This window comes from Papaver somniferum, chromosome 1 (genome assembly GCF_003573695.1).
Source record: "Papaver somniferum cultivar HN1 chromosome 1, ASM357369v1, whole genome shotgun sequence".
Lineage (NCBI taxonomy): Eukaryota > Viridiplantae > Streptophyta > Magnoliopsida > Ranunculales > Papaveraceae > Papaver > Papaver somniferum.
Window position 1 is genome coordinate 30,038,566 of NC_039358.1, and position 11,914 is coordinate 30,050,479.

Sequence of the window (11,914 nt, forward strand, 5' to 3'; positions counted from 1 at the left end):
ATAGTGACACAATAATACTACATGCCTTCTTAAGTATCAAGTAATTAATGATATTACTTTTGAATGTTGAATTCTCCAGCCTTATCTGTTTAGCGAAGAAAATTGGTCGGCAAGTAATAAGTTCATATTGACTGGTTCACCGGTCGAGCAGATTTCAAAGAACTGAAAGTATTAGGAAGGTGCATAAAACATATTCTATTGTCATGATTATCGATGTTTGAACTTTTAACTTGCCTGAATTGATTGAAACTGTTTATTAATATATTTTTTGTCCGATTTTGGAGATTTTCCGTGACAGAAAAGATTGTACAAGTAATGCAATGCACGCATTGTTGTATATTGACTTAATATTGTATTAGAAGGTACTTTAATCTCATTTTTGAAATGTACCCGTTCAACTTTTGATTATGCCTCGAAGAATTTTCTTCTAATGTTCACTGATTATGAGCCAAAACTAATTCTACGATTAAAAGAACATATACATACACCAAACAGAAATTTCAGATAATGAACGTTAATTAAGTGTTTCTCAAATATTCAAAGATAAATGACTGAGATAATTATTATTAGCACGCACAAATACAAATATGTAATCCAAACACCCTCTTACGAATTACATAGTTAAAACGCAGTACTTGGGATACTTTGTTCTGTTCTGAAGAAATTGTCTGGATCAACCTTGGTCTTCACTTTTACCAATCTATCAAAGTTACCCTTGAAGTACTTGGTGCCCCAAACCTTAGCTTGTGAATAACTAGCTGTGCCATTTCTACTTATTTTTCCCAAATCAAGATCTCTATAATTGACATATGCTCCTCTTGGAGACTTGGAAACATAAGGTGTCATGAATTTATACATTCTTCTTAGTTGATCAATATATTCTTCAGATGTAGGAACCTGTTTTTCGTTGGGAGACGCCATGTAAAAGATATGAAATAAGGTTCCGTTTCTATGTGGGAAGGGAGTTTCAGATTCAGAAATCTCATTCATTCTTCCACCATAAGGCATAAGAACCAAAACATTTTGCTCATCATTAAGCAATCTTTTGGATATCAATTTAAGACCAGTTTGGGAAATAGGTTGTCTCACGTAATCTAATTTTCCCTTAAAGTTTAACTTCGTTTGTGGCAACTTCCCCAAAATATCAATTGAACTGTTATAAGGAAGTCCTTCTAAGAAGAGTACAGATTGAATCCAACTCATTTCAATAAAAGCGTTACTGTCACTCAACTCAGGAAATGTCGCTTTCATTACAATTTTAAGCTTCTTAGCATCTCCAAGAAACAGGGACCTGAATGATGCTCTGATTGTTTTTTCACCTTTCGTAGTTGCATTCATTACACGTAATGAGAGAAATATGAGAAGTTCTTTCGGAAGTCTGTGTGCAATATCCTGCCACTTATGAACAAGAGACAATGCACCTTCTGCTAAGGTTTTGTCCACTCTAAAGACAGTTACAGTAGGTGGAACCGATACTAATCTGATCTTCCAAGAAAGGACAATTCCAAAGCTACCTCCACCACCACCCCTAATGGCCCAAAACAAGCCTTCTCCCATGGATTTTCTGTTGAGTATCCGTCCATGAACGTCCACTATTCGAGCATCAATAACATTATCACCTGCGGTTCCATATTTCCTAAACATGGCTCCATATCCTCCTCCACTAATGTATCCACCGAAACCTACAGTTGGACAAATCCCTGCAGGAAAGGCGAGAGTCTTGCTTTTCTCTGCTATTTTGTAATAAAGTTCACCAAGGGTTGCACCCGACTGAACCCATGCTTCCTTACCCTTTACATCCACATTTATTTCTCGAAGATTGAACAAATCAACAATAATAAACGGGATATCTGATGTATATGAAAGTCCTTCAAAGTCATGCCCCCCACTTCGAACTTTTATCTGAATTCCATGCTTTCTAGAACAAATTACAACGGTTTGAACATGCGACTCTTTCAGAGGTGTTAGTATAAGAAAGGGTTTGGGAGTGATGGATGTATTGAATCTTATGAATGAAATAGTGGAGTGCAGGATAGATGAATAGTTAGCACTTTTTGGGGTGTAGATTGGAATGGAAGTATCAGAGTGAAGAGAAATGCATTTAAGAAAATCTTCATGGGTGGAGCTTGAGGTTGCAGACGATTTCGAGAATAAGATAAAGAAAGATAACAATATTGAAACTAATAGTAAGAGAGATGTTCTCATATTTGCAGGTTTGTTGTAAATATGAAGGAGATCATATAAACTGATATCGTATATATAGTATCATAAGCCTACTACTTAATGGTATTAGAAGGGTTTGAATCATTCAACTGGTTTTAATTTTAACATTGGCGTGGATAGCATCAACAAGACACATAAGAAGATGTGAACGCCAATCTCTTAGACCATTGAATTTCATCATCTATTCATATTTGACAGCTAAAGCCATACAAAGTGTAAACAGTGCCTTATAATATCAACAAACGAGAAACATATACCAAGTCCCATATCAATGAACGAAATTACTTTAATATCCATATCAGATAAAAAACTGATAAGAATAGATATTATACATTTTAGCCAAGGTTTCACCTATTTGCCACCTCCATTTACCTATTTGCCACCCTATCAAAATATTAAAAACAAAATTCACTTTTCAGTTCTACTTTCCCTATTTACCAACTACAAAAAGTCGGACTAAATTTGACTACAAACAATTCCTACTCTTATATTTCTTCTTCTTAAATAATTCCCTTTTGATTGAACCGCCGTTAAAAAACTTTTAATCCTAGGTTTAGAACTCTGTTTAATTATGATGCACAAAATTTCTATTATTTTTCTTTTCAATTTATTTGTTTGTGTTTATGGATGTTACTTAATGTGTTCATCAATTAGGGACCTATTCAATTTATTTATGCAATTAATTTTAGGTTACGCAGTCAAAACTCATTGAAGAACAACATTTGTAGTCGTCCAGAATTTAACGACTGCATATTTCATAGGGTCATAATTGGATGACTATTTAGTAGTAGATATATGCTCAGCATGAATTTCGTATAACAAAGAAATCAAGAGATAGGGAGATGGGACAAAGAAATCCAGAGATGAATGGTGTTGAGGTAGAGCATAATGCATCGCTGATGAAGAAGGACGTAGTTGCAATGATTATGATCAATTTACAGATTAGATAATTGAGTTAAAGATACAGAACATGATTTTCCCGGATCTCCCAAATGATACATAAAAATACTAGATTCAAGCTCTAGATTTTCAGTCACTTTGGCATGATCCAAAACTAACCCAATTCGATTACATTAGATTGGATCAGACAAAAAATTAATAACAACATGTCTACTGTCTACATATATACAGTGAATTATAGTCATCACAATTTCAGCCACTGAGGAAAAAGTGAATGATCACTATCTCAAACAGCCACGTCCAGGTCATGACAGCCATTAGCATGGAACTCTCTTTCGCGTGGTTTTTTTTATTTATTGATAACAAAAGAGGAGGAGTGAAGGTGGTGATCGGTGGGGGTGGAGACAGAGATGGAGAAAAATAATAATTGGGATTTTATTTTTTTGTTTGTTTAGTTATTGGGTTGGTTTAATTGTTTGGTGTAAACAACAAGTCAAAGGTAACATTTAAGATATTCTAAAACTTTTATGGGTGGTGAATAGGAGAATTAAGGGTGGCATTTTGTGTGGGTGGTAAATAGATGAAACCTTAGCCAAAACACCAAGAAAGGTATCGAGATAGGGATGAAATTGTATTCTAATTACAAGTTCGATGTGTCATTCAAGCCTAATGGCCGGTTTACCATCTAAATAATGTGGGTGGTGGAAGCGTGTTGGTTGCGTTAAAGACACCTATACACGACATAGCTATTAGATTTTGAAAATTTATGATTATTGTACTCCGAAAAAAAAGTTGATGATTATTTAACGGCCAGTACACATGGAGATAATTTGAATGTTGAATTTTCGAATGCTTGTCTAGCTAAGAGTTCCAAGTACTATAGTCGGGTACACGAAGCATACCCAATCTAAAATCCTGAATTGTTTGAAAACCTGATGCATTTCTATATCGGAAAATGGGTCATTTGTCCAAAAAAAATTAAAACATGGTTCAAATGGACGAGTAAAAATTATTATGTGTGAAATGGACAAAAAAAATAGCAAGAATGAAACTGGATTCATCGCGGCTTAAACTTAAAAAATAGTAAGGATGAAACTGGATGCATCCTGATATAAATTAAAAATAAGAAAAAATATTTGAAAATGGATAGGATGAAACTGGTTACATCCTGGCTATTTTTATATTTTTGTCCATTTGAACAGTATGTAGTAGCATTCACCACACCTATTGAGAGAAATACGATAAGCTCTTGAGGAAGTCTATGTGCAATATCTTGCCACTTATGAACAAGAGACAATGCACCTTCTGCTAAGGTTTTGTCCACACTAAAAACAGTTATCGAAGGTGGAACGGATACTAATTTGAGCTTCCATGAAAGGACAACTCCAAAACTTCCTCCGCCGCCTCCCCTAATGGCCCAGAACAAGCCTTCTCCCATGGAGTTTCTGTTGAGTATCTTACCATGCACATCCACTATTCGAGCATCAATGACATTATCACCTGCAGTCCCAAATTTCCTTAACATAGCCCCGTACCCACCTCCGCTAATGTAACCACCAATACCTACAGTTGTGCAAACCGCTGCAGGAAATGCGAGAATGTTGCTTTTTTGGGCAATTCTATAATAGAGTTCACCTGTGGTTGCACCAGATTGAACCCATGCTACTTTACCCTTTACATCCACATTTACTTCACGAAGATTGAACAAATCAACAACAATGAATGGAACATCTGATGTATACGAAAGTCCTTCAAAATCATGACCCCCACTTCGAACTTTAATCTGAATCCCATGTTTTCTGGAACAAATAACAGCGGCTTGAACATGTGATTCTTCTAGAGGTGTTAATATAAGAAAGGGTTTTGGAGTGGTGGATGAATTGAATCTTAGCATTCCAATTTTGGATTGCAGGATAGATGAATAGTTAGCATTTTTTGGGGTGTAGATCGGGATGGATGTATTAGAATGAAGAGAAATGCATTTAAGGAAATAGACATGCGGTGAGCTTGAGCTTCCAAGCGAATTCGAGAGTATGACAAAGAAAGATAACAATAGTAAGTAAGATCTTAATGAAGTAGTTCTCATATTTGCTAGCTAGTTGAGGTTTGCTGTGTAAATATGAAGAAGGAGATCATATATAAACCGATATCATATGTATATACAGTTTCACAAACTTACCGTTAATGGGACCAGAGAGGATTGGAACGTTCAGCACTTTTCTGATCATTGAAATTCGTCACCTAATACGATTAGACAGCTAAACTCATACGCGTTTTAACGTGTTTATATAGTAGTATTATTTTTATTTTTATTTTGAAGCATGGGATGATGGGATGTATTCATACACTATTACCAACAAATTTGTTTTCATTGACATAACTAACTTATTGTTGTCATCTGATTTGATATCTTTTGATGCATCTCTCTGTTCTACCAATAATCTTGAAGTTGATGGAATCATCCTCCATGGCAGTGACGGGTAATATGCAGTTGGACAATGTAACACCTACCAGGCAGCTTCAGCTGGTCAGATATCATTTTCCTCGTTCGGAATCATATCTTTTAGCTTTCTTTAAATGATTACGTTTAATCTTCAAAAAAAAATAAAATAAATAAAGGACAATTATTTTGATCTCATCGATAATAAATATGTAGATTTCTTGGAAGGTTCAAATTCGGAAAATGCCTTATAGATATATATATATATTTATATTTAAAGTAGCAGTTCTTTACGTTTCTCTTCTTCTAGTATGCTATACTTGGAATACTTTGTTCGTGTCGAAAGAAGTTGTTTGGATCAACTTTGGTCTTCACATGCACCAACCTGTTGAAGTTACCCTTGTAATACTTTTCACCCCAAACCTTAGCTTCTAAGTAAGTTGTTGTGCCATTCTTGTTTTGACCAAGATCTAGATCTCTATAGTTAACGTATGCTTCTCTAGGTGACTTGGAAACATATGGAGTCATGTACTCATACAGTCGTCTTACGCGATCGATGTATTTTTCGGATGGTTCCTCCTCACGAATCCAGTAACCCATGTAAACAATCTTGAATATGTTGCCGTCTCTATGTGCGTAAGGGATTTTAGATTCTGAAATCTCATTCATCCTTCCGCCGTAAGGGACGAGGACCGACATAGTTTGCTCCTCTTTGAATAGTCTTTCCCACAGCCCTTCTAATCCGATTTGTGGGATGGGTTTTTTCACATAATCAGATTTCACCTTAAAGAACAACTTCGGCTTAGTCCTCTTCAGTAAGATGTCGACGGAAGTGGGAACTCCATCCAAGAACATTCCGTCCAAGAATAGTACAGACTGAATCCAGCTCATTTCAGTACAATCTTTGCTCTCCAAACCCAGCTCAGGGAAACTCTTTTTCATTAATTTTTGAAGCTTCTTGGCATCCCCAAGAAACATGGAGCTGAATGTAGCGACTATCGTTTTCTCCCCTTTCGGAGCAGAATTTGCTGCTGTTAATATTACAAGAATAACGAGTTCTGGAGGAAGTTGGTGTGAAACTTCTTGCCACCTATGAACGATATTCGTTACACCTTGTGCTAAGTTTCTGTTAACTGAAAAAACCGTTACATTGCGTGGAACGGAAACCAGCCTTATCTTCCATGCAACAACGATACCAAAGTTCCCTCCACCGCCCCCTCTTATGGCCCAAAACAAATCCTTTCCCATAGTTCTTTTGTTAAGAAGTCTACCATGAACGTCGATTATTCGAGCATTAATTACGTTATCGGCTGCCATGCCATGTTTTCTAAGCATGTAGCCATACCCACCTCCACTCAGGTGTCCACCAACACCTACAGTTGCAGCAGGACCTGCAGGAAAAGCGAGAGTCTTACTTTTTTCTGCAATTCTGTAATACACTTCGCCAAGGGTTGCACCAGATTGAACCCATGCTTGTTTATGCTTTACGTCGACTTCGATTGATCTGAGATTGAACATATCAACAATTATAAACGGAACATCAGATATGTAGGAGAGACCTTCGAAGTCATGCCCCCCACTTCGAACTTTAATCTGAAGACCGTACTTCCTAGAACAGATTACAGCTGCTTGAATATGAGATTCTTGTAAAGGAGTTATTATTAAATCTGGTTTACGAGTACTGGATGAATTGAATCTGAAGTTTGCTATATTTGATTGCAAGATGGATGAATAATTTGAACTCTTAGGTGTGTAGATTGGGATAGCATTTGTCTTGGAATGATGGGAAAGGCAATAAAAAAAGTCTTTATGAATTGAACTGGATGTACCTATAGAAACTGAGAATCCGGCTAGGAATGAGAACAGAAACGACACCAATATTGAAGATCTTGAAATGCCCATTTTTGTTTAGATAGTGTTTGAGTTCTTGAACCATTAGTCTATATACGGAATTTTAAAAGATTTTCGAGGTCAGAGTAATTACTTCATAACGAAGAGAAGATCATTGATTGATATTATTATTAATGTCAACTCTTCTGTTGATTAATAGGTAAACAAATATAGAACATGTGGAAACTGCATCCATCCATTCATGACGGGATCAACTGCTGAAATAAAGTAATATTACCAGTTATTTCTAGTCTCATTCCTCTCTGCATTGAAAAATGAAAAGGACACATGTACGACACCCACGCTTACACATAAAATGTACTGTAGAAAAGATTCAGCTAAGGCTCACTGATTTGAGTTCGACACCCAAGCATTCGTGTATTGTTTAGGCAACAAATTTGTTTTCAGCTGATTAGCAGGTGGTGGAATCATCCTCTACGACACTAGTGACAAACAGAATGCTGGCCGGTGCACAAGTTCTTTTGAAAGCTATACAGTGGGCGGAATCTCTACATAGAGACAGTGTAATTTTTATACGTGTCTCTAGTTAATGCTATCAATGGAGAACCTGATAATTGATCTCAGTTGGAAGGCACTAGGCAGGGTCCATAGTCTTGTTGTAATCCACTTGGCTCATGAGCTTCAACATTTTGTCAAAGTAGATTTGTACGTAAGGGTAGCGGGTACTATGGCTAGATAAATATGCTTGTGGTCGTGTCCATAATGAAAATATGTGCTGGGTGATGCACCAACTGACCGACCTCCTAGTGTCTTTTGGGCGTTCTTGTATATTTTAGCTTTCTTTGAATGATTATGTTTAATTTCGAAAATAGAATTAAAATAACTGACTGACAATTATATAATCGATCCATAAAAAAAAATGGTATGATGCTAATTAAAATATCTGACTGACAATTATATAACCGATCCATAAAAAAAAAATGGTATGATGCTAAAAAAATTGGATTGATGCTAAAGAAAAAAAAAAAAAAAAACAAAGGACAAACATCAAAAATTGTAAACTTGAAGGAAGGATTATATAATTAGATATTTTTAAGATGGCTTGGAAACGTCATGTACTTGTACGGTCGTCTTATTGCGGTTGACATATTTTTAAGATGGCTTTTTCCCGAATGATTGAGTCTGTAGATTGGGATCCGATTTGTCTTAGAATGATAAGAAAGGCAGTAAAAGAGACTTCGTGTATTGAACTGGATTTACCTATATTGAAACCAATATTGAAGATCTTGAAATCCCCATATCTCTTTGGTGAGTGTTTGAGTTCTTGAATCATTTGTCTATATACGACATACAGAACTTAAAATATTTCTGAGGTCAGTCAGAATAATTACTTCGTGACGAAAGAAGATCATTGATTGGCACTATTACTATTAATGTCAACTCTTATGTTGAGTAATTGGGAAAAAAATATAGAACATGTGGGAACTAAATAAACTAATACTCCAATTAATGAAAATGAAAAGGATACATGTGTGACAGGCGCGCTTACAAAGAAACTGAAAATAACAGAAAGTACTAATGACACACTTAAGAATGCTAGGCGGTATCCTTATTACTACTAGACACGCTATAAAAGAGGATTATAACTACCCTGGCAAACCCATCAGAAGAAGAAATGAAAATGATTTCTCTTGGTCCTATCTTATGTATAGGTTTACCAGAGCACAATCCACCTTCTGATAGTTATAATTAGCTCACTCACACAAATACATAAATGTAATCGAAGTTACTAATTAAATCTTTAATACATAGGCAATACTTGGGATGCTTTGTTGGTTTCTGAAGAAGTTGTCTGGATCGACTTTGCTCTTCACTGCTACTAATCTGTCGAAGTTACCCTTGAAGTACTTGGTGCCCCAAACCATAGCTTGTGAGTAACTGGCTGTGCCATTTTTACTGGTTTTGACTATATCAAGATCCCTATAATTGACATATGCTTCTCTTGGAGACTTGGAAACATAAGGAATCATGAATTTGTACATTCTTCTGAGTTGATTAATGTACTTTTCAGACGATGCAACCTGTTTTTCGTTCCACGAAGATACATATAAAATCTTAAACAAGTTTCCGTTTCTATGTGGGAAAGGAGTTTCAGACTCTGAAATCTCACTCATTCTTCCACCAAGGCATAAAAGCCATAGCAGTTTCCCCATCATTTATCAATCTTTCCCATATCAATTCTAGACCTGTTTGGGAAATGGGTTCTTTCACATAATCGGATTTTCCCTTGAAGTATGCCTTCACTTGTGGCCTGCTCCCTAAATATCAATGGAACTGTTAGTAGGTATGTTATCCAAAAAGAGTACAGACTGAATCCAACTCATTTCAATAAAATCTTTACTTTCCAGGCCCAACTCTGGAAATGTCTGTTTCATCACAATTTTCAGCTTCTTAGCATCCCCAAGAAACAGGGACCTAAATGTTGCTCCGACTGTTTTTTCATCTTTTGTGGTATTCACTACACGTAATGTGAGAAATATGAGAAGCTCTTGAGGAAGTCTGTGTGCAATATCTTGCCATTTGTGAACAAGTGAAGTTGCACCCTCTGCTAAGGTTTTACCTACTGAAAAAACAGTTACGGTAGGTGGGACGGACACTAATCTTATCTTCCATGAAAGGACAATTCCGAAGCTACCTCCACCTCCTCCCCTAATGGCCCAAAACAGGCCTTCCCCCATGGATGTTCTGTTGAGTATTCTACCATGAACATCCACTATTCGAGCGTCAATAACATTGTCACCCGCAGTCCCATATTTCCTTAACATTGACCCGTATCCACCTCCACTAATATGCACACCAATACCTACAGTTGTGCAAATCGCTGCTGGAAAGGCAAGAGTGTTGCTTTTCTTTGCAATATTGTAGTAGACTTCACCTGTGGTTGCACCAGACTGAACCCATGCTGCTTTACCCTTTACATCCACATTGATATCTCGAAGATTGAACAAATCAACAATAATGAAGGGAACATCTGATGTGTATGAAAGTCCCTCATAATCATGACCTCCGCTTCGAACTTTAATCTGAACTCCATGCTTTCTAGAACAAACTACAGCGGTTTGAACATGCGATTCGTCCAAAGGTATTAATATAAGAAAGGGTTTGGGAATGGTGGATGAATTGAATCTTAGCAACGCGATAGTTGGTTGCAAGATGGATGGAAGTATTAGAATGAAGGGAAATGCATTTGAGGAACTCGCCATGCGTTGTTGCCAACACATTCGAGAAGATGGAGAAAGATAAAGATACTGAAACTAACAATAGCAAGAAAGATTTTAGAGAAGCAGTTCTCATATTTGCTAATACAAGTATTGTTGTAAATATGAAGGAGATAATGAAAACTGATATCGCATATATTGATATATAGTCTTATAAATTTGATTGTTTCTTTGACTGGTTATATTACTGTCATGATTACATCAAGAAAACTTGAACGTTTTCACCTACTAGGATTTTTATATTTGAAAGCTAAAGTGAGATAAAGTACGCGTCATAGAGACGAGAAAATATGCAAATTTTTTAAATTTTCTGAATTTATCATTGTAATGATTAATTGCAAGTTGAATGGGAATAGAAATGATACTAATATTAAAAGATCTCGTGATGCTCATTTTTCCTTTTTTTTAGCTCTTTTAGTCGTTGGAGTGTCGAGTTTTTAAATCATTGTCCATATAAAGAAGCGAAGATCATCGAGCAATATATAAAAATATAGAACATGTGGAAACTGCATCCACCAGTTCATGGCATAACCAATTTGCTGGAATAAAGTAATACTATTATTTACAGGTTATTTCAAGTCTCATTCCTCTAGCAAACTCCAATTCTAATGGTTATGGATATTAAACTTCGGTCTGGCTGTGTCATCAGTAACAGGTTATTAGGTTATGGGAAGATTAATATTAAGATTCTTAAGGTGCACTTAACGAATGCAAGGACAAGGGTTTTATAACAAACCCATTATACCAGCTTGATCAAAAGGAAAAAACAATGATTTCTTATGGTCCTTGCTTTTGTATTAGTAGTCTAGGCTGAGCAGAGCGCACATTCTAAACAATCGCGGATATCAGCACCTTCTAGGGGCTTATGCATCTATGAGTACACTTCTGCGTACACGGACCTCACAATGGTATAAAATACTCCATCTTTCGCATATTGATTTACAATGTCTACGGTGCATTTGGACCGCGATCCGCGGATTTAACCGGACCAACCGTTAATTTACGGATGGATGCCCGGACCGTTCGTTAACGGGTTGGATGCGGATGAAACTTTTGAAGTCTAACGGACAACGGATCGGGCCCGGATGCAACCTTGAAAATCCGTTGGACATCCATATCCATTAAATTAAGGGAAATTATATAATTCTAGAAAATACTATGGATCATTTAGAAATTTTTAAGATGTTTGCTTGGGGTGTTGTACATGACATATTTATATTTG

General features: G+C 36.3%; 3 protein-coding genes and 1 pseudogene across 3 annotated transcripts; all 4 read right to left on the reverse strand.

Moving 5' to 3' along the window:
* Positions 1–498: 498 nt before the first annotated feature.
* LOC113282168 (berberine bridge enzyme-like 8) lies at positions 499–2,328 on the reverse strand. Its single transcript, XM_026531124.1, has one exon. The coding sequence runs from the start codon at positions 2,203–2,205 to the stop codon at positions 622–624; it is 1,584 nt and encodes a 527-aa protein (XP_026386909.1). The 5' UTR covers positions 2,206–2,328; the 3' UTR covers positions 499–621.
* Positions 2,329–4,312: 1,984 nt separating this feature from the next.
* LOC113275498 (berberine bridge enzyme-like 8) lies at positions 4,313–5,209 on the reverse strand (the record flags this gene model as incomplete). Its single annotated transcript, XM_026525051.1, has 1 exon — positions 4,313–5,209. A coding segment is annotated over exon 1 (897 nt), but the record flags the coding sequence as incomplete, so codon positions are not given.
* A 589-nt stretch (positions 5,210–5,798) lies between these two features.
* LOC113326899 (berberine bridge enzyme-like 8) lies at positions 5,799–7,556 on the reverse strand. Its single transcript, XM_026574567.1, has one exon. It carries the CDS (start codon positions 7,463–7,465, stop codon positions 5,870–5,872), a length of 1,596 nt encoding a protein of 531 aa, XP_026430352.1. The 5' UTR covers positions 7,466–7,556; the 3' UTR covers positions 5,799–5,869.
* Positions 7,557–8,897: 1,341 nt separating this feature from the next.
* Positions 8,898–11,619, reverse strand: LOC113326909 (annotated as a pseudogene).
* Between the last annotated feature and the right edge of the window lie 295 nt (positions 11,620–11,914).